This window comes from Beta vulgaris, chromosome 1, assembly GCF_026745355.1.
Source record: "Beta vulgaris subsp. vulgaris cultivar EL10 chromosome 1, EL10.2, whole genome shotgun sequence".
NCBI classification, from domain to species: Eukaryota; Viridiplantae; Streptophyta; class Magnoliopsida; order Caryophyllales; family Amaranthaceae; genus Beta; species Beta vulgaris.
The window spans coordinates 43,242,561-43,266,000 of NC_079202.1; the positions used below are offsets into that span (position 1 = coordinate 43,242,561).

The 23,440-nt window shown below is 37.9% G+C and overlaps 1 protein-coding gene across 2 annotated transcripts in view; it reads right to left on the reverse strand.

The window, feature by feature from the left end:
- The window catches only part of LOC104894374 (histone-lysine N-methyltransferase ASHH2), a 27,282-nt gene extending 4,042 nt beyond the window's left edge, over positions 1-23,240 (reverse strand). Inside the window, exons 1-17 of one of the 2 annotated variants that reach the window (XR_008968709.1) lie at positions 22,817-23,240; positions 19,963-22,527; positions 19,615-19,819; positions 16,800-16,957; positions 16,624-16,703; positions 16,130-16,261; positions 15,915-16,031; positions 15,576-15,668; positions 14,402-14,479; positions 12,294-12,350; positions 6,709-7,501; positions 6,574-6,629; positions 5,572-5,651; positions 4,184-4,266; positions 4,011-4,090; positions 3,809-3,933; positions 1-13 (exon numbers count right to left, since the gene is read on the reverse strand). The exon at positions 1-13 is cut by the window's left edge and continues 67 nt beyond it. Coding sequence is in view for 1 of the 2 variants with exons in the window: in XM_010680597.4 (XP_010678899.1) it covers positions 1-13; positions 4,011-4,090; positions 4,184-4,266; positions 5,572-5,651; positions 6,574-6,629; positions 6,709-7,501; positions 12,294-12,350; positions 14,402-14,479; positions 15,576-15,668; positions 15,915-16,031; positions 16,130-16,261; positions 16,624-16,703; positions 16,800-16,957; positions 19,615-19,819; positions 19,963-22,408 (4,471 nt within the window). In the remaining variant the exon portion in view is untranslated. The remainder of the gene's footprint in view (positions 14-3,808; positions 3,934-4,010; positions 4,091-4,183; positions 4,267-5,571; positions 5,652-6,573; positions 6,630-6,708; positions 7,502-12,293; positions 12,351-14,401; positions 14,480-15,575; positions 15,669-15,914; positions 16,032-16,129; positions 16,262-16,623; positions 16,704-16,799; positions 16,958-19,614; positions 19,820-19,962; positions 22,528-22,816) is intronic. The other variant, XM_010680597.4, reaches the window with a different exon arrangement.
- Positions 23,241-23,440: the final 200 nt, after the last annotated feature.

Below are 23,440 nucleotides of genomic sequence, written 5' to 3' on the forward strand. Positions count from 1 at the left end.
AGAACTCCAAAACCTGCAAGGAAATTTTCCACATAGTTAAAGAGATGCACCATCCACAAAAACTAAACCATAACTAAGAAGCATGCAATATGAATAGAAGCTATATAAATAGCAGAAGTAATGGATCTTGCTGCTCAACATCTATACATACATGAACGCAACCAGTAAACGTTCCACATAATTCAAGAGATGCATCATCAACAGGAAACTATATAAAAAAAGAATTACTAGAACCAAACTGATTTGTCTTAATGTTGTAGTCGACTAGTAGTGAGTAGTGACAAAAATGAAATAATAAGGAAGTTGTTTAGAAAAATTGGGGAAAGGGGAGTTGTAGTGAACCAATGCAACAGCAGGTCAATGCTCTGCTGCATGCAGCACGTGTTTACGGCATTCTTGAAATAGATATGACTGAAGTTAAGCTTAGGGATTTTTCAGCAATGTAAATCAGAATTCAGACCCTATGACTGATTAAGGGATTAGTGTGTTCAATACAAATAGGTAATATGACATTTGGGTGATATGAAACTCGACCATATGGCACAATAGGGAACCTTGTATCTTTGATTACTATTTTGTTCATTTAGCCGGTATTATAATCCATATGATTGCGATTGTTCTCTGAGAATTCTTCCTAGGTTTGTCTGGCTAAGACTAGATGAGTAATAAAACCTGTTTTTATGCCTCTCTGAAAGTATCTTGATAACTATTTGGTTCATTTGGCAGGACATATAATTCATTTGGTTTGTGATTCTTCTCTGAGAATCCTTCCTAGTTTTGTCTGGCACTATGATGCATGATAAAGCCTGTTTCTATGCCTTCTAGTCTCTGGAACTATGGTTCATAATCATCACTGATATGTATAGATTGTTTTCATTCAGACCAACTTTGCTAATTACCAGAATAATGAAAGCAAATGATGTCATAAGAAAGTATAAAACTGGTAAAGCACACAATACTTCTATAGGGTTACCTAGGCAACAAAGTTCCACAATCTACAATGTGCCAGTAAAATCAAGGATAGTGGTTCCCTGTCTTTCAAAGTAGTATAAGGTCAGAGCACACAAAAACCAAGCATCTGCTGACTGCTGATTCGAAGGGAGAAAAGATAACAGAGCACATTCATGAAATTTGGCATGGCTATATGGATAGTGATAGATCAGCTGTCTCACTAACTGTGATCCTAAATTTAGCGAAGAGTAATAAGCCTGCTGCTGATTCTACCTTGCAATTTCTTATCTGACCTGTAGACGACTCCAAGCTCAAATAATATTCAATATAGCAAGAGAAAGCCATTAAGACAAGTTCCTTGAGACGATCACATGACAGCCATCTATCTTGCAACCGAAAACATAACAAGGCTATTTTATGCAGAAAACAAGCCCCAAACCGGATTTTGGACTCAAAAATGATGACATTCATGCTTACAATAAGAATTCAATAGATATTTCACCAAGTAGTACTTAGTCTAGGGGCAAGGGATGTTAATCAAACCCCACGAATGTTCTTTAGGGATGGGGATTCCCTAATCCCTCCCCCAACTCCCAAAAGGTTTGGCCTGCTAAGTTGAAATGGATTGACCTGTGAGCGGTGACAATCCACTATGATCCTTAGCCTTGCCATGAGTAATTATAAAATCAACTTATATTTTACATAGCGCCCCTCAAAACATCTACATTTTGCTTAGAAGTCAAAAATAGACATACAAATGGGACGGAAAAAGATCAAAATACCTTCATAAGGGTGAGCTTCAGCCACCAAAAAGAGATAGCGTTGAGACATTGCAATGAGGTAAACATCAAGAATCTTAGCAAAAAGCAACTCATTACATTTTGTTGCTACTGTTCCCATTACACCACTGCAATTAACCTAATGGCCAACCTACAGTCAGTAACACACCAATAGAACGACACATCGGGATTCTTCGAATTTGATACAGTCAGTACATTGAAATATCAAGAATGAGACCATAACCTTCACCTAGAAAATTTCCAACTTCACTAGCAAATCGATCATTCCTAAATGCCCAATACTTTCGAATTCTATCTCTTACATTGTTCCTACACATTCATCTGAAAAAATATCTCTTTTTTTTTTTTTTTCACAATTCCATTCCTACATAATTTTATAATTATAAGTTAGCTATTTTTTTCCGTCCCTCTAACATACCGATCTCTACTACGATATATCCCATCTTCCTAATATGATCATTCCTAAATGCACATTCCGATCCATATAATGATGTTCGTCTAGTAGTCGTCCCAGAATTTTTTGTAACCTTAGAGGTACCTACGGTCGCACAACATGCTCCTCTCCATTTGAGCACCCTACATGTATTCTATGTGTCACCTCTTAGTCAATACCTCTATTCCTCTATAAGATCAACCCAAGGTACTACATCACTTGACTCCCTCTTATTACTAAAATTGGACTCCATGTACTTGGTTTTGTTCGAATTAGTCAGTGATGACAATATCATCCACAAACAACAAACAACATACAACATGGTGTCTCATCCCAGTTAGGCCATTAAGTTCATCTGATAGTGCTGGCAAAAGAGGAAAAAACTTAAATGTCGATACATTTGTTTTCACGTATCAGTACATAACTACATATTCTTAACTATGTCAATACATTTACATGGCACACCATTCTGACATTCATGTCTTTTGGTAACTTATCCTAAACCTATTCTACATTGACGAAACATATGTGTATAACTTCCTTTCTCGCCCTATAATATTTCAAAATTTGTCTCATAAAATGTACCACTTCTATGAAATATTGTCCTGGCATAGATCCAAATAATTTCTCCGAAGTTCTTATACGTGCCCTCAATATACTTTATCACTCTCTCCAATAATTTCACAATGAGGCCTTTTATTTCAAGTTAACAAATCAGACCAGAGTATGGACATGTAACACTTCATTTTTGACTAAAACATGCAAATTTTTCATTAACTGGTTGAGTCTGACACTTCAATACGTAACTATATCTAACACGATTTACCAAGTTTGAGTAATATATGATCCGAAAATTGTTATTAATAGGCCCAAATCAATGATGTAGTATACATGTTTAAAGCATGGACAAGGCTTATAGCATAAGATATGTCTTAAGTACAGATTACAGAGCTTTGTAATGACATAATCATCTTCTCCATCAATGTGAGATTGCGGAAAATGGTAAAAAGACTTCTTGTCTTCCTGGCATATAGGTGACGTGCAGGAATGCATTACGTTGAAAAGGAGGAAAGAAAAAACTCTTTCTCAGTAACGCCTTATATGTTGTTCAGATTTGCATAGGGTACATGATAGCTTTCAAGGACGGGTATCTTGATAGGCAGTGGGCTTCACATTTAACCTCCTTAATCCTTATAGACAAACACCAAACCGGTATACTGTGTCTTAGTGCTAAGTAAGATGCTTTTGATTGCATACTATTTCCAACTATGAAGACAGCTTAAGCACCTATTCGAGATTCTCCTGCCTCCTCTACAAAAATCACCTAAAATAAAGTATAGCTTTCTAATCCTGCTGTGCAAAGAACCTATCTTCAAAAGACCCTTAGCTCATTCCCAGAATGAAGCTTAAAACATAATCAATTCAGGTGCAAATGTTAATTCTTAGATACACTCGATTCGGCCTCAAAAACTTAGTCATGCCAAAAAGTAGATACAACAATTTTTCCTGCACAGATGATAGTAGGATAAAATATATATATCCTAGGAAGCCTAAGCAGTAGAGCATAAAAGTTAGTGGTTATGATGCCGATTTCTTATATCAAAAGTAATTGGCTTTAGCTTACTTTCTCGGGATATCAAGGCTCAATGAGTTCACATAAGCATCAAATAACTGCCATCAGCCCATCAGTGCTTTTCTAATTAGATATAATGTCAACCATTTGATGCAATTGCCAAATCAATCAGATATCTGTTTAGACCTCAGATTTGTCAAGGACAACAGCATGGCCATCAACTTATAACTAAGGCCAAACGGCTCATACATACCTTAAGAAGCTTCCGTAAGATGGGAATCTTTTTAAAATCCCTTCTGTAAAGCTTCATCATATTATGTAGCATCTGCAGACCTGGAAATTGAGGTAGAAAACAAAATTTCACACAAAAAGGCAAGCAGTAAATGCAGGGCAGGTGTCATTTAAAAACAAAAAAGAAAAAGATACCATTTTTATTGATTACATCCAGAAGAACCCCACGGGACTTGGTTTTCAGCATTGCATCAAGTATCATTGAAAGATCTCTGTTGCTGCAGCAGAGGAAAAAGAAAGTAGGTATGATACCCAAAGAGAGAGAGAGAGAGAGAGAGAGAGAGAGAAACTGAGTCCAGAAGCATTCTCAAATACAATCAAAGAAGTCAATTCCAGGCAGGTAATTTTCGAAAATCTGATAATGAATACAGTTCCGACTTCCGAGTCATTTAAACAAGTCCAACACAATATATTCTGATCGACTTCCAGCAAGTGTTAATTTCAGCCCACTAACCAACCAAATGTCCCAAGATAGTCCATTTAAATCACTCCAGGCCTTGAGTTACAATATTATGTTCAAAACCTCCTTTTGTGAGCCAGTATGGGATCAGCTACAGGTCAGATCAATGTCTGCCAACTTTGCTTTGAAGCAAAGTAAACGTGAGTCTCCCTCTCCTAAAAATCTATCTTAAATTAAAACATTTAGCAGAAAGGCTACGTAAGTGCCAAGGTCAAACCCAATCTCTCAATAAGGAAGGTCAACCCAATGATACAAGGAACGAAATTCGATACGAAACGCGGGACGGAAACGGAAACAGGAAACGCTACCTTGAGTGAATCGGGAACGTTGGGTCATTTTTTTACTGATTTATTTAATAAATTTAAAATATTAGAACTCTTAGTAATCCTATCAAAATATAATTGAAAAATAATAATATAAATGATTAAATGTGTTACTTGGTCTTTGATTTGAAAAAGAAAAAAAAATATTGGAAGTTGAAAAGTAAAAAAATTGCTCATTATTGGTAATGTGTACAGCTGTATCATTGGTAAAAAAAAGTAAAGTCAAAAAAGTAATAAAAGGAGGCAGTAAAAAGAAGTTGAAAAGTCAAAAAATAGAAGAGGCAGTAAAAAAGTACTCCCCGTGTAAAAAAAGAAAGAGTGGTAATGTGGTATACAACTACATCATTAAAATTACACTCCACCAGATGCAAATAGGCAGTGGTATGCCACTTATACCACTTTCTTCTACGTCTCTTTCTCTCTCCTCTTTCTTCTTCCCCTTCATCAACATAACCTCCATTATCAAACCTTCAACTCCCAAACTCCAAAGCTTGAAATCAGGGACGTCGCCTTAGGCGATCGGATTCGCGAACGGAGGCGATCTGGGTCGCGTTTGTTCCGCGATCGGGAACGAACGACCCAGATCGGGAAACGTGGCTCCGTCCCGCGTCCCTTGTTTCACTGGGTTAACCTCATTTCTTGACATGAGAAGAGTATAATAATTCACATCATGGTGAGAGATTAGACAATTCAGATCAGAAACTAAAGAACGTGAATGTAGCAGTTAGACCAAATCTAACCTCTGAATTGCTCCGCCATTGCCACTATCACCAGAAGCTGCAGTTAGAAGCAAAAGTTTCAAGTAGCCTTTAGAGGCATCCTGCAACATTAAAGGTAGATTAAGTTAAGTGCTGCGCAAAAAGAAAGAAAGAAGGAAAAAAAGGTCTAAGCAGGTAACAGATCAGGACGGAGTAAAAATGACCTCCTACATATCTCAATCAAAAAACAAAAGAAAGGGAGCAGAAGTGAATGGGACATCCAAGAGTATATGACACACTTTAATGACATGACATCCTCAAGATCTAATATAGGGCTTAGTGTCTCAAGCACATAACGGACTCCTATTAGCCTCAAACATATCTTTAAACCATGACCAACGTTTTATACAAGTGACCTGTTCTATTCAGGTCACCTATAATTTATTGAGGAGTCCGAGAGAACTGAATAAAAAAAATTACAATCACAACAGGAATAACAAAATTTAACAATGATAACAACATATAGCAACACCAAATCAACTGTGCTGACTAGAAGTAAAAACAGATAAAATAGCCAGATATAACTAATAAGAAACAAACACTTTGCAGGATTATGTCATTAATTCATCGAGCAATCTGAAAGTTTGAACAATCACTGTTTTGTTCTGTTTGAAAGTGTTGAGCCCCATGTTCGAAATCGAAACACTCCTAACTTCATTCCTACCTCACTTCCAAGGAGAAAAACGCCATCAAAGGTATGAGAGTCAAACCTTAAAATCCTTGTCTGAAAAACTTATGTCACAACACAAGTAAAAGTGAAGTGATGATGAACACAAGAGTCAAGACACTCAGTCTAGCAAGGAAGTGGTAAGAACATAAATTCATATAATTCAAGGTAAGGGGTGCATATGAAGACGAGCAGCAAAAGATACATCCATCTCTTAATCCCAAACAGATTTTTTTTTCCCTTTATTTGTCATTCGAGCTATTAGACCTGTTAAGGAGAAAACAAGGAGAATTCAACCAAATTCAGAAATCCCGTACCTTCTTTTTGCAGATACCACCATCAGAATCAAGCAATTCATTGAGTTTCTCCTCAACTGCATCATTTAGGTCATGTGTAACATAGGTGAATAAAATTATTCATATGCTTAATCTCAAAAGGCTAAAAACATCTACCTGCTTCACGATGACCATTAGCAGAACCCTCCAGTAATTTCTTTGGCTTGTAGGATGGCATCTTAGATTTCGGGGCAGTTAGAACAGCCTTCCCAACAGTTGCTGAACTGCCACTAGATTTCCGGTTCTTAACAGATTTAGGTGGGCGAGAAATTTTCGTTCGGGGACGCGGTCTTGCATGAGGTAGTTCACACGCAGCATAAACCTCAGTCACCCTACCACTTGAATCGATAGAACCAGTGAGAGACTTTTGCATTGTGTTTTCTACAGGCAGTATATCTGATTTCGGGGAAGATGTTGGTGTGCTCATCAAATGTTCTGTTTTGAGTGTATGGTTTTGTACAGCAGATATAGATTGATTTCTAAAATTTTCAGACTGTAAGCCTGTCGAACTATCTGTAGATTCATGAACTTCATCAATTGTGACTCTTTCTAGCACAGTAAGTGATTGCTCAACGTCATCAATTGAAGACTCTAATTTATTTATTAAATCACCAGCTTCAACAATGATATCTGAATTCTCCTCATTTATGTTATCTCCAGTTAAACCCCGTTCAACATCCTGAGAACTGGATTTAGCCATCCTCTCCTCCAGGCTATGGTCAATTTCACCATTTTCATTAACCACTACAGGTTCTGGAAATTCTTCATCTGAGTCTCCTTGAACAATTCCTTGTGCATTGAGTGGATCACCTCCTATATAGCCCCGACACTTACGAGAGCCACAATGACATTTCTTTGCAGCAGCACCAAATACCCGTACATAATTGTAGTCAAAAGTCAACTCTTCACCCTGTCATAGCCGAGTTACAATCACATGAAAATCAGATCAGTACATTCATATTTGCAAAAAGGCTTAGCAAGATCCATGTACCCCAGTCTCAACATGATTAGCTCACTCAACATAAACAAAGTTCATAGGTTTTAATCTTCAACTTATTGCTCCTGCGCTATGCCTGAAGCTTCTTTGATGTTCGGGGCTTGTATGTAAGCCTCGTGTTTGAGTGGCACGCCCAATTTCTGTCCAATTTCCATTGCGACCCTCCTCTTACAAAAAAACGCATTGCTCTTTCCTCAGCTTTTCTTTTCTTTAACCAATTCTTATTTATTCATTGATGTTTAAGAAACCTCACGGTTCAAGAGTGGGGGAACTCAAAAGTATATTCCACAGTAGTGTCAGCAAGTTAAGGGTGAAGGTACACATCTCTAAGCATCTCAAGAGTCAAGACCCTCAGCCACAATACGTAGCTTCACCCTTAAATCCTGAATCCAGCTCAGGTGGTTGAAAGTTCAAACTATTAAGAGTATGGCATGGGCATGAGTTTTGAATTAAAAAAAAAAAAAAAAGAGTAAAGAGAGCAAAGCCACAACAGATTGATCTTTAGAAAGTTGATAGCTTCAGATTTACAGGCTTCGGCAGCTAAAATCTTCTACTTGGTAGGCCCTTCAAGATCGTATTTACCATTCCTACACTCTCTATCTTCGCCAAGAAAAAAAGAGAAAAGAAGCATTTCTATTTTGTTGGACAGAAGGAGACAAGGATGAAGAAACAGTAGTTCAAATCCAAATGACTAGTCAAAAGGGCTAAGGTAAAAGGAGATTTAGCTCTAAGGTCTAAACTACTTTTGCAAATTTAACATTTTTCTAATTTTTGAAAATATTTTGGTTTTACTTTCTCCTTAAATAAAATAAGCAAGTTACCATATCTAGAATTATTTTCCTAAGAACATTTATTACTTCCTCCATAACAAAATTATTGCAACATTTGGCTCGACACGGACTCTTAGAGAGAATTTGATAATTGTAAATTAGTGGGTTGTATTAGGGGAAAGGAGAGAGAAGATTATATAATCAAACACCACCTTCCTCACCAACCACCACACCACCCACCACCGACAACCAAACCAACCACCACCGACAGGCGACAACCACACCAATCACCACCGACAACCACACCAATCACCTTCACCTCGTCACCACACTGACCACCTTCACCAGCGCCAATCACCCCAAACTTTCAAACCTAGAATTCAACCCCAACAATTCAACCAAGCAAATCGAACCCGGAATTCAACCCCAACACCAAAACACCATAATTCGAACCAAAAAACTCAGAATTCGAACCCTAAAATACCCAGAAATTTGAACCCTGAAAAACCAGAATCCGAACCCCGAAAACCCAGAATTCAAACCTCAAAAACCCAGAAATTCGAACCCTAAAAAACGAAGAAATTCGAACCCTAAAAAACGAAGAAATTCGAACCCCAAATAACCCACAAATTCGAACCCCAAAAGAGCCAGAAATGCGAACCCCAAAAAACCAAAAAATTCGAACCCCAATATTCGAACCATAAAATACCCAGAGTGAGCGAGAGGTGAAGGTTGGTGGTGGTGAGAGAGGCGAAGGTTAAGATGGGTGGGGGTGGTGATGTGGTGTAGAATTATCAAGTTTAATGATTTGGTTGTTTACAATGTAATGAAAATTAGGGTGTTATAATCAGATTATTATTTTCTTAAGTAATGGCATTTTGTAGTTTTGTTGAAAAAATTTACTAAAATAAGTTTCAAATTGTTGCAATTTTTTGTGTTACATCCAAATATAGCAAATGTTGCGTTTTTTTTTTGGTTACGGAGGAAGTATATCAAAAACATAAAAAAATAAACTGTTTTTTCACAAAATACCTCCGACAAATTAAAAAATTCACCATATACCCTCAATGTTTCAAAAATGCACCGTATACCCTTGAGTTTTCAAAAACGTGCGCCAGATGCCCTTTTTCTAACTTCCGTTAACTCACTGTTAGCTTTATTTACTATTTTGCCATTGTTAACCCCTAAACCTTAATTCTAATCTAACCCTAACTTTACTCTAACTCTAATTCTAACTCTAATCCTAAACCTAAACCTAAACCCTAACCCTCCCCCTAACCCACCCCTAAACCTAAACGTGCCGGTGAGTCTCTCTCCTCCTTGTTGTGCCACTGTTGTGTCAACGAGGAAGGGGAGGGGGGCATTATCGGGGAAGGAGTGGGGGGACGGGTCGCTGCGGTGGAGGGGGAGGGGCTGCGACGGTGGAGCGAAAAGGAGGGGGTGGGGTTGGGGGTGTGGGCGGGGCTGGGGTGGAAGGGAGGCATTATCGGGGAAGGAGTGGGGGGACGGGTCGCTGCGGTGGAGGGGGAGGGGCTGCGACGGTGGAGCGAAAAGGAGGGGGTGGGGTTGGGGGTGTGGCGGGGCTGGGGTGGAAGGGAGGGGTGGGGTGGGGGTTTGGTTGGTAGGGGATTAGGGTCAGGGGTGGGTTAGGGTTCAGGATTTAGGATTAGGGTTATAGTCAAGGTTAGGGTTAGGATTAGGGTATTAGGATTTAAGGGTTAGGGGTTGATAATGGCAAAATGGTAAATAAAGTTAACGGAAGTTAGAAAAAGGGCATATGGTGCACGTTTTCGAAAACTCAAGGGTATATGGTGCATTTTTGAATCATTGAGGGTATATACTGAATTTTTTAATTTGTCGGGGGTATTCGGTGAAAAAAACCGAAAAATAAATAAATAAAAACATATATAATTTCCTTCCCCATTTCGCAAGTTATTGTAATTATTTCCCCATTTCCCAAAGTTCAATAAGCGAATAATAATGAGCTTTAACAGCAGTTATTGAAAAAACTTTGATGAATCCATATTAGTCTATCTTTTAGGAGTGTTTAAGTCCATGTGGTTCTATTTAGTTCCAAGTTGCTTCATAGGTTTTTTTCTTGTTTAGATAAATTATTTTCACAATACGTACAGACCCTTGATCGCTTGTGGGCTTAAGGGATTCTGGATGATCAGCGAAGTAATATGAAGCAATGGGTTGTGTGATTAGGCACGTCCGTGTTACTTTTTCCAATGAATCGATAGCTTCTCGAATGAAAAAATCAGATAGACATGCCCGTGGATTCCCCACATCTGTGTTTCTTTGTTTTCCCCAGTACAAAAAGGTCCTGCTTTGACTCGATTCCATCTCCAGCCGATGTGTCCCTATAGAACATTTGTGTCGCCTTATTTTCACCGAAACGTCCGTGCAGCTACATGTCAACACGTCTATGTCGTTTGTGACACGTCCATATTGAGCTGTTCGGTAGTGACTTCTTTTACAACTCTTTTAAGTGGCTTATTTTAATTAGAGAAGTATATATAGTCTTTGGCTCGTGTAACTAGAGACATTCGGTTATTATTCAACACTTAGATTATCTTACATTTGGTTTGTAAAGAGAAATACTTTTGATCCCGAAATCGCTAACTTCATCCTTTTCGTTGATGTAAAAGACTAATTTTTCTTATTCTTTTTTATTGCAATTATGTCATTTTATTGCTTTTTTGTTTGCTTTGTTATTTTAATAATGAGTGAGTTTCCAAAATCTTCAATTTAATTTGATTGAATGTCCTTGCTTGATTAAATTACGTTTATTATCAATATTATACTATGGATAGTTGCAATCGAATGTCGTACATCTTGATTGCATTGAGAATTGAACCTAGATGGATTTTTTCATTCGATTGAGAGCATAAATTTCTCTATGTGAAGAAGCAGATTGAATTGCTTAGAACTTGTGATGCTACGATTGATGTCTCTTTTTTGCATGAATACATCGAAAAGCCGAAACATGTATGAATGCGTCTTTAGGGAAGTCATAGATACTCACGAGAGATTTATGGTATTTTTAGGGCATCATCACTCCTCATGAAAATTTGTTCAAATTAATTGAAAAGGGAATGGTTGATGCATTAGTCATGTTAGTTGGGTTACTTAACCATGGATGTCTTAATTACTTGATTTGCCTCCATATTCAATCATCAATTGCATTAGATTAGCATTAGCTAGCATCTTATTCATCGTCGTTTGTCACTTGCTTAGTTAATTTGAGTCAAAAATATTCAATGTTGGTATTGATGTGGGGTCGACCTTGACTTAATCTACTACTAAGGAGGTTAGTTAGGATTTATTTATGTTAGGTCCGCGACACCGTGACACACCTATCAAACTTTAACTAACTGCTTCTCAACAGGTCATCGTTTATCTAGTGAAGAATCCACCAATCTCTTTCTTAGGATACAGGTTCTTGGGGTTGAGAAGATGAGATTGGAGCTGTGGACAAACATTTATCAATGCTTTTCAGAAAGCCAAATCTACTCCATTACTTTGGTACTACAAACTGACACTATCTTTGAACTTAAATCATTAGCACGCGGGAGGGAGGGACGGAAGAGGCAACATGGAGGAAACTAATACTTCTATAATCAGAAGCCCAAAATGCTTCTGGGGTCAACAGGGACCTGGAAAAGTTTCATTTTCATCCCTCCCTCCTTACTTCATTATCCAAAGTGTAGAAATCACCACCGCTCCGTTCATACCACTCAGATTACCAGTGCAAAATACGAGTAACATAAAAAAAATAGAAACAAATAAACGAGTTGCATTTTAGGATAACTATGAAACCGAAACATAATTTTCCTGGGGAATCTCCGTGTTCTAGAGAAGAATTACAATCTAATAAGTAGAGCAACAACTATTTTCATGTAATAAAAGAAAGCAGAGAAACAAATCCATACCTTCTTGATGTTCCTCAATGCAAAGAGGCCAACACAGATTTCTCCATTTACTACCCACTGTTTTAAAGCAGAAAATTATCATAAATTAAATGTCTCATAATATAACGAGGCAATAGATTAGATCCTAATAAAAAGTTTGGCAGATAGTTGTATTGACAACCGTTTAATGGAAAGCATAGATCATGAACCAAAATGTAACACATACTTATACAAAAGAGCAATACCCAATTCAATCAGCATAATACAGAAGTCACCATTTTAAACTGGTCACGATCAAGAAAACATGCATAGGTGAGGTGCCACCTTCATATGCACTTCCCATGATAAAGATTCAGGACAAAGCAGAATACAGCTAAAGCAAACGAACAATGCATTAAGTATATTTCATAATAATGTATTATTTAAATTTTAAAAGAAGACTGTTTTTCTTTTACAAATAGCTATTTAGTGAAAAAACATTATCTGATGCAGAAGAATGAGACTACACCTTGTATTCAAATTTCATCCCCACATCTAACCCCAGAAAAAAAAAATTGAACATAAAGATCAATTCTTAACCTATGACCCTCTCCTTTCCTGATTATTTTGGTATGAATAAAAACCGTGGTTATCTTCTTCCATCTCCTTCCTTATGGAGAAAGCAAAAATAGTATGCCTCTCAATCAGAACAAATTCTGTATCAGCTACATATAGATTGTACATACCATCTTAAGCCTCTACAGAATTCGAAGAAAGCTTTGGGAAAGAGAATACGCATTGTTAAAACAGACACTGCCTTCTTTCACATATTTTATTATTGCTCATGTCTGCAGTTAATGCCATGGCATGTCATGACATTCTTATAGTTTATGACCTGAGATTTTTTATAACCATACCACCAAAAACTTCCAAAAAGAAGCTTCAAGACCAAAGAATCAAGAAGACGCATCATTTATCAATAAGAAAGGGTACGTAAGACATCGTGTGTTTGTGTCATGGAATTAAAACACTCCCGTTCCATTACAGAACGGGGATTTTGAATTTGCCGTTCCGCGAAATCCCGTTACAGAACGCCATAACAAAAATCACATACTTCTCGCCGCATTGTCCGTTCCGCAATGCGAACTCGCCACGTTAGAACGCTTTTATCCCTGTACATCCGTTTTTTTCAAACATTGGCAAAAATATATTATGATTATACTATATAGTTGATGAAACATGATTTTCCGATAGATTTGATTACATTATGTTGTAAAAATGCTTAATAAACTAAAACAATGCAAATAAGGTTAAAACAAATTAATGTGAATTTTATAAAAAAAAAAATCACACCGCATCGGCCGCGAAACGTTCTATTTCCCCTTACAAGCTGTTTCCGCAACAACGCGACCGTGACCGCGTTTTTTCCCCTTGTTTGTGTTTGTGTTTTTGTGGGTGTGCAAGTATAATGGAATATAATTTAATCTAATTGAACAATATCATATTTCAATATTATCTCCTAAATAGCTACTAAGTTCACATTCAACAAGCAAAAACCTTCAAGCAATACTTTAGGCTAACGTTTTCAAACATAAGCATAAAAGCATTTGTATACAGCAGCTGCTTCCCAATGACATTAATGAAGGCATTTGGAACTAAAAACAAGTCTTAATCCATGATCATGACTAAATACTAATCACAAATCATGTAAGCATATAAATATATGCATGTAACATGGTTCCTATTCAGCATCCACAACAAAACTTTCTTTTGCAACCAACAAGGAGAAGCTCAACATAGAGATCACCAGGGAGTGGGGGACTGACATATTGTAAACATTGCAAGGAGAGAGTCAAACAACCCCCATCCCCTCTTCCTCACCAAGCCTCATGTTACTAGTGTAGCAGCAATTAGTTTAGACTATAATTTCATCACAATTTTACTTGGTAGTAGAAGGCACTAAAATTTTGATAAGATATTTTATATTTCACAACATGCATTAAGTAGCCATAATGATACCAGATTCACAGTTTCTGATTCATCAAGTTAACTTTCCACCCACTAATAAAGTAAAACTGAATATAGGAAAAGAAAAAAAGACCTCTGCAGGAAAAAAATGAATAAGGGAGATATTAAAAATGTAAATTCACCTTCTCTGTACAACAATTAGGATCACAACTATGGTTCACAAAGCGACCTAAGTTTCCTTTGGTGCTCGCATCTATTACCTGCAATTCAAGGTTATATTATATAAAGCATATCAGACATGTGACAAGAAATTACAGAGTCAAGAATCTGCAACACATCAATCACAGAAAAAACTAAAAGAGTGCAAGACAAAACATAAACACGGAGTTTTCCAGTCTCATTGTTCCAGACCCTAGCCCCAGTGCCCCACCAGCTACATGAGCAGAATATTAATAGGTAGATATCTTACAGCAGTACAAAGAGATGACAATCCATCTTCAACAAGAAACATGCGAAAATGTGTTTAAGGAAAAGAAAATTAGTTGCAGTTTGCTGATAAGACAATTATTTTCTTGTCAAATGATTTAGAAATATAAAGAAATACTTGAGCACTTCTTTAAACTTTCCCTCATATATATTAATTCTAGCTTTCGACCCCGTCTAATGCATGGACTGATTTATGTAAAGTACGAAAGCTCGTTAATGTTCTAAAGTTTTGCTTATTTTCTAGGCTTTATTAATATATATGATATATGAATCTTATTTTAAAGCATATATTGAGCTAATTTCAAGAAATAAAGATTGTTAGTTTCAATAATGTCACAAACATTGCAATTTATTTTTCAAATTATATTGATTCTTAATTCACTTTTGAGACTGGTGATTATTTTGTCTAGGGCTAGTGTCATGGGTACTAATGTTGAACCCACTATCTCAAGTGAGCTATCGGTTTTCCTGGGGTATGCCGTTTACGATCTGCCCCTCACTTCAGTCTACGTTTTAAAATATCTACATCTAGCCATCTAGGAGTGATTCTTAGGACCTGCTAGTTGAGAGAATTTCTGGGAGGCTGGATGAGTGGATGGTATTTCACATTACCCCGATACTTCTTCAAACTCTCAACCTTCCAATTGAATTTGCAAAGAGGTTGTTGGAATGAGTGATGACAATTTCTGTCATCTCAGATGGGAGAGCAACGGAGTATTAATTTTAGATCAAGAAATCAAATGTGAATTAAAAGTGACATAGACAGCTCAAGTACCTAAAAGCAACTGAATTAGCTGTTGTTGCACATGTAAACAAGCACAAAGAAAGCATGGATTCCAAAAAGAAATTAACTAGAAGAGCAATAGAAACCTCATTTCCGTTCAGGGTCATGAAGTAGAAATGCTTGTGGCCCTTCAAAGCATAATCTTTTTGGCGTGCCTCATAACTTGGCAAATCCAGTACCTACACAGTGGGACGAGATCAAAACAGTTTCAATATACACCAACCAACACGTGCTCTTACTTACACTTCCAGGAAAAAAAAGAGCAGTTATAACAGAATTGGCAAAGATTTTTGTTCTGGAGTGTTCCTAAATACTAGATACTCCGTTAAATTGAAAAAAGGAGTTCAGCTGAGCCCAGAAGGTTTACTCAAGAGCACGAATCCTCCACATCCTCCTATTTTACATATACAGCAGCAATAAATTACCTCACCAACATATTCAATGAGAAACTGCCCTTCAGAGATATCTTCTAAGACTTGCAATCCATAACCTTTTTTCCCACAACGGAACCAGCTCAGCATCACGTATTGGCGCTTTTGAAACTGCAATAAGAAATGGAAGCTTCAAGATACGCCCACAAAAGACAAGCTATTACTGTAAAAAAAAAAAATGCAGCCCTGCACGCAAACAAACACATCACCTGTTGATTAGAACAAACATCCCCACATGGGCAGGTGCCTTGAACACACTCGATGTTCAACATCCTATTCAGACACTGACTGCCACAGCCCACACTACCATCTACAGGAGGCTTGCAGTGGCAAACCATTATCTGATTGAAAACAATTAAATGCAAAAGTCAGAACCAAATATCAGTAGCACAAAAAGTGGCAGCTTCACTGGAAAAAGTCAAGTCTCTGCGCGTGCGTTTAAAATTAACCTAAAGAATGCCAGGACATACACTCCAAATTTTAGTATCACAAAATAAACGGCTGGAAAAAGCATGGACAAGAGCCAGTTCCAGAATATAATTGTTTCAGCAGACATAGCAATCAAACTGTTACATGCTTAGAGAAGCGAGAATCATCTGGATATATCAACTAACTATTATTGACATAGAAAAGAGACACATAAATTACTAGTATGACATTATGAGTTTACCAAGTTCTTATAAGATCATCAGAAATTTCATACCTCGTCCACAGTCTGGGCCTTGCGACTGCGGTGCAGAAACAAGTTAGACTTTATCAGCATCCATGTTGATGGCTGCGAAGCTGAGGAACAAAATAAAAAAGGAATGTAAATGTTACAAATTAAAACTGCAAGAATTTGGATCATTTGTATTGCAGTAGCAAAGGCATGAAACAAACCTACTAATTGCCTTAGACCACTATCCCTGGAACCTAAGTGCCCATCGCGGGCATCTTCTTCATCAGATATTTGCAACTCAGCATTAATCTCAGCATTGGACTTTCCTTGTGGAATGGAACAATCAGCAAAAGCTTGATCTTGGTTGTCCTTACAAGTCCTATAAGAACCATTATAACGAACAAAAGACATAGTTGGAAATAAGTCAAACCTCACACAGAACCCGTTTCAACTGAAAAAATCCCTAGAACCCAGAACGTTTCCCCACCCACCCCCAAAACAGTAACTAAAATGAAGAGCCTCAAATGAAAATATTCACCAACACCATTACCCAATTCACAACATATAAAGAAAAACCAGACGACAAATTTTATAATAAAAGCTATGATGCTAGTCTGCTACAACTCTTCATTTTAGCCGAAGCACCTACATGAGAATCCAAACATATGAATTTCGAGCACTTAATTTATGGCCAAAAAGAGGGAAAAGAACGTTATTCAACATCTATAAACTGACATACATAAAAAAGGTATAGGTGTGTGATTGTCCATATGGTAACATCGACAATTTTAATGGCATCTATATATCTTCAAGTTAAGAATTTGTGGTATAGGCGGCGCCTATTCCCAAGTCTAAGGTTATAGTAAGGCGGCATTTGGTTGAGGGGTGTTAAGAAAGGGAAAGGGTTTCCAAACTTGTATTTCCCTTACTTGATGTTTGGTTTATGGTTTTTTCTATTCCCTTTACCTATTTTTCAGTTTAGAATTACCCTTCTTCCCCTTAGATTGATTCCCTAACCCCCCCCCCCCAAGGTTTTGAATTCCCCCAAATCGCTACACCATAACCACAACTAACCACCACAGCATCACCCCACCACCACCACCACCTTGAACACCAGGCTGCCGCACACCATACTCAAGCCACCACTCCACCTGAGCTGCCAGCACCACCCTCCACCCGAAACCATTGTCAACCCACCGTAACTTTCTCCAACTCCCGCAACTCCACCCGCCGAAACCCTTTTTTGAAACTCCAAGCACCACCTTTACCCATCTAAGCCCTCAAAGCCACTACCATTACCACTGAAACCCTATCTCAACCGCAGAAACCAACACCTTTACCAACAGAAACCCCACCCCATCTCCGAAACAACCATCCCCAGCCCCAGAATCAACCAACATCACACCCAAAACCACCGAATCTACAAGAGAGAGGAGAGAGAAATAGAAAATTTGGGTGAAAAGCCACCAAATTTTCGGTCGGTCATCGCGGCAAAGAAAATTATGCCGGTCTCGTGGTCGAGGCTGGTGCCGAGCTGCCGGTGTGAGTGAGAAAAAAATATGGGAGGGAGGGGGAGGAAGGAAAATGGTTCAACTTTTGTAAACCTTTCTCTTGTCTAACCAAACATCTTGGTAAATTGGGGGTTTGGAGTTCCTTTCCTTTGCTAACCCTTACTTGATTCCTTTCCTTTTCCTCTCTTCCAACCAAACTCCCCCTAATAATTTATGAAGAGAGGGAGAGAGGGAAACAGATATAGGGAAGCATGTATATTAACGAACGAACATTGGACATAGGCTTTGTTTGGTAAAGAGAGTTTTAGGGTATAGAGTTTTGAACTCATATTAGAGGATTTAACTAGTCAATCCTCTAAATTGAGTGCTTGGTAAAGAGAGTTTTCAATTAGTTGATTGGGCCTAAAAAGCTCATTTTGAAATAACTGGGGGAATAGCTTTTTGACTTAAGGTTCAGGAATAAGTGGGCCAAATTACATTTATGTCCTATAGTTTTTGAAAAATTACATTAATAAACAATAAAAAGTACAACATTGGATTGTATACATGTCTTTATTCGTCATTATACACAATTATGTAGCAATCAGCCATTAACTACTTAACAAACAGCTAGTTAAATCAGCTAACACAATAAGCTATCAGTTATCTGCTAATTGCCAAACAGGGCCATAGACAGATGATCCACATCCTTTAATCATCTCTAAAATCTAAATAAGTGGTCCATGTGGATCACCATAGAAAATAACTTTTAACTCATACAACCCATATTTTAGGATTAAAGCTTGGAGATTGTTGTTGTAGTTCTTTGCTTTACGACTCGTTTGATAGATGGTAAAAAAGTTGAATTTATAGGCAATTTTTATGGCAAATGGTCGAGTGCCAATATCCATCGGAATGATTGTCCATCCCATTACACCTCCTTTTTTTCATTCTTCTATTACCATCTATACCATTTTAAATGTGGTATTTATTGTTGACAAGAGTTATGAAGAACAAATGTTGGGGGATGAGGTTTAGATAATGTAGACATTTACATGGGACTTCCTTTACTAGATTACATATAAATCCGTAACCATTTCCACAATATATTACCGCCTACCAAACGGGCTATTACAGTTTTGAAAACACACAAAGTTAAAAAGATCTACATCCCATCATTCACATAACCCACTTTGGACGGATCCTTACTAGCTGCAATGGTAATGGATTAGTGGTGATGGTTTTCATTACAAAAGAATGAGTTACATATTCATAATGAGTATGAACAAAAGCATTATAAGGAGAACTACCACATAGAACTTGACTAACGCAAGAGATGGCCTGTACTGAGATTCTCCAACTACATAAGGGGAACCAGTTTGACCTAAGTCTTTGAAGAATGTGAATTACTATATGCCAGTGGCACGCTTTTGGGGTAATTTCACGGTATTAGTTAGCGAAATGTGTTTGCATACAAATTAGATACACACGGCCAGCCAGAAAAAGTTTGTTTGTAAACAGAAAGTAGCAATCAAATTGGCATTACCATCGACAGTTTGTTTCTTCAATGATGTCTGCAAGCTCAGCTGGTATACATCGCCATTTGAGACAGTCGTCGCAACAAACCCATGCAACACGCGGAGCCAGGGTCTGCTCCGCAACCCCTGTAACTACAACATCAGTATCGAGGCAAGATGCGTGCTCTAGAATCACTTTATCGCCAGAATCTGTTTCCCCCACATCATAGATCCCTGCAATAATGTTCTATTTATTTCAACTCAGGAAGCAAAGCTAAGATCTAAGCGATAAGAAATTTAAAATTATTAAAAAAAAAAAAAGGACAAATAGAAAGAACAGAGAGCACAACAATTATAAAAAAAATATATATAATTACCTGTCCTTGGTTGGCCCTTTATTTTGTATGGCTCGCCCAAAATGCCAGTTTTGTCCACTTTGTGTTTACTTGCCAACTTCATTTTACGTATGCTAGAAATAACTTTCTGGGATGTAATTGCATCAGTAATCTTAGACTTACTCCTGGGTTTTCCTTTATTTCTTGAACCTTTGGAATTTCTCTTTCCCGCAGTTTCAGTAGGAGGAAGCACCTGACATGAATTCCCAGACTCAACTGATTCAATCCCAACTACCATCCTAGAATAAGTACTGATATCAGCACCATCGTCCAGACTTGGGGGGCTGTTGAAACCTTCATGAGCAACTGGCAACAACTCCGTTGAAAGTAGCTCACTGCCAGAGGTGTTGCTTGGAGGATTTTCAATTTCAGCATTTATATTATCTACAGAACAAAATTTATCACTTAACTTCGGCAATTGACCATCCTTCTTAGACAGCTTAGTTCTATCAGCACTATGTTGACAATCTTGAACAAGATTGCTGCCTTGCCAGAGTTTGTCTTTCTTATTTCTGTTCTTGCTCTTTTTTAAAGAAGCTGGAATAGCGTGATTCGTGGGACAAACATTACCACAATAAGCCTTGTTCACAAAATCATGCAGGGATGTTAGGGGAATTGGAACCATGGGCCCAACAGTAGAGCCAAGTACCTGGTCAATAACCTCTGAATCAGGTGAAGTACCAGGATTTGAGAACTTATCAGCACATGAGCTGTCCTGCTTTTCATATTCCAGTTGAGAAGAATCTTCATGATTATACTTCCCAGGCGCAGAACATTTCTCTAGATTTGCTCCTGCAAACTCGACATTTGATGTAGAATTGCTGCATTGTACCAAACTAGGCATCTCTGTGGGAACTGAAACATCTGTTATATTCCCTCCAGAGCTCTCCATATACGAACAAAAGCTCAGTTGCTTATTATCATTAACAGAATGAAGACCAGGTAAAGAATCAACCACTGCCGGAGGCAGATCAGAAACCTTACTCAGTCCTTCCTTTTTGCCAAATGTGACCTTGAGGCGAATTGGACGAGAAGGAACCTCTTGTCTTGCCTCCGAGAACTGTGAGCTTGCAACCCCCTTAGGCATATTTTTCTTCCTGCTCTTTTGGCCTGCCTTCTTTTTCCTTGATCTTTGATCCATTACTGAATTTACAGCAACCTTGTTGCTTAAGTGAAAGTACTTTGACAGGTTTTCTGGCATTCCCCAAACAGATGAACAAACTGATCTACTTAAACTACTTCGTTTCTTTCTTATAGCCTCTGAAAGCAAGTCTACGTTTGGGTGAAGTGACACATTAGAGGCCTTCTTTGTGCACTTCGATGCATTTTTCCCTCTTTGAACTTGCTGGACAGAGCTTTTACTCCGGGAACTCCTACGCAAAGGCAAGGAGGAAGCATTGAGACATTTCCACTCACATGAGGCGCCATCTGTTCCAGATTTGTCCATTCCTGTATTACCAGCATGGTTAAAACTTTCAACTGCATTGCTAGAACTAGGAGCTGGAACACATTCATTCAGTCTCGATGTATCTGGCATCATAAAGCTCTTTGAAGCCCCATTATTAATAGTCCCAGTGTAGGCAGCCTCCTCAAGAATTCTACCAATGAGATTGTCACATCCTGCATCAGTATCTGACATATACAGTACCGTAGAACCACTTTGAGCACCAGCAACTTGTTGTTTTCTTAAGGGCACTTGACCATCATCTGTTGGGTTAAAAAAACATAAATTCATCTCTCTCTCACATTGTCCCTCGTCAAGACTTACTTTGTTCAACCTGCATTTAATACTAGACACATTTCCGAATTCAGAATTATCATCAGAATACCCACCCTTTGCTTCATGCCTCTCAATGATGGGTTCAAATTCTGTATCAGTATGAGCAAGAATTGGAGCCACATCCCTTGCATTTCTATCTCTACCTTCATCCAAGTTGCAGAAACCTTCCACATAACTAGACACCAAAACAGCATCCTTTTCGTCACTAGGTGCCTGATAACTAATGTCCAAGCCTGAAAGGGGCTTTAGAACCAGCTCATGCACTCTCTCAGATAAACTATCACAAACTACTTCCTCTGCCCCATCAGCACATCCTAAATCATCCCTCTCATCAGCAGCTTCAGAGTTTCTAACACAGTGAGAAGACACATTACAATCATTTGTCATACTTCCAACTTTCACTCCCGTATCACCTATCCTACCACCCAAGTCTGAGCAACAATTCTGCTGGGCAACAAATTCCAAATTACAATCATCCACACCTCTATCAGTTTCCGGCGAACTAACATCCAAGCTCGAAAGCGGCTCCACAGCACACTCTACGAATCCCTCACCTAGAGTACTATCCCCTAGCTCCTCAACCCCATCCGCCATAAACATCCGCGGCGAGGTACAACCAGGTTCAGCAGATTGCTCACAAGGACTCATCACTCTTTTTCACAATTCCCAACAAAATTAAACAATCCCCAATACTTTTCCTAACCCCATTAGCTCAATCTAAATCATCAAACAGTAAAAAGTTTCACTTGATCACCAACCCTTCTCTCCTACACATAACAATGCACGAATTACAAACCTTCAATCATCATATTAAAAACTCCAAATTACTTATCTCAAATTATTAAAAAAAAACAGAAGCGACAAAATGTACATTAAAAAAAAAATCTTCCCCACAAAAAATTCCCTATCTATTGGAAAATCAAAACCCTAGTTTTCAGAAGCTAAACTTAAATGCACATCAATGAAATTAATGTTAACAAATTGGAGAAAATATTACACATAACAAACAATTAACGAGAAAAACAACACTAAATTCGAAAAAAGAAAGTTGCGTACCTGGTGGTCTACAATAGACACAGAAAGAGAGGAGGAGAAAGAGAAATCGAGCCGTTGAAGAAATTTTTATGGTGGTTTTTGTTTTGTTTTGTTTTTCTCTTGGTAATTGGTATTGTTTTATTCTTATTTCATTGTGTTTTTATATTTTTATTAGGAAAGGGGTGACCTTATTGAGAATGGAGACGAAGGAAAGAAGGAGAGAGAGAATCAAGTAAAGCGGTGTCAAGGATAGGGAAAAACGGTTTATAATTGTTTTTCTTTTTTGGAATGAAAATAATTATGAAAATAGTACTATTCGAGTATAGACTTGCAAAATAAGGGCAATTCTAAGGAGAGTCGTCGGTCCATTTGACAAGACATGTTTTTCTTTGTATGTGTGTGAGTTTTTCTAGTCTGAATTATACATATAAGATTTTATCAATTAAGCTACATAGTATATTAGTATGTGAAAGTATTGTGTCAGACCGTCTGACACAATACATTTGGTCGGACCAGAGCTTAGGAGAAATAAATTAATGGCAGCAACTCACGACCACTCCTCTCTCTCCTACAAAAATATATCAAATTCACCCTTTCATGACAATACAACATTACACTGATTACAGTGTGCAACTCAACAAGCCA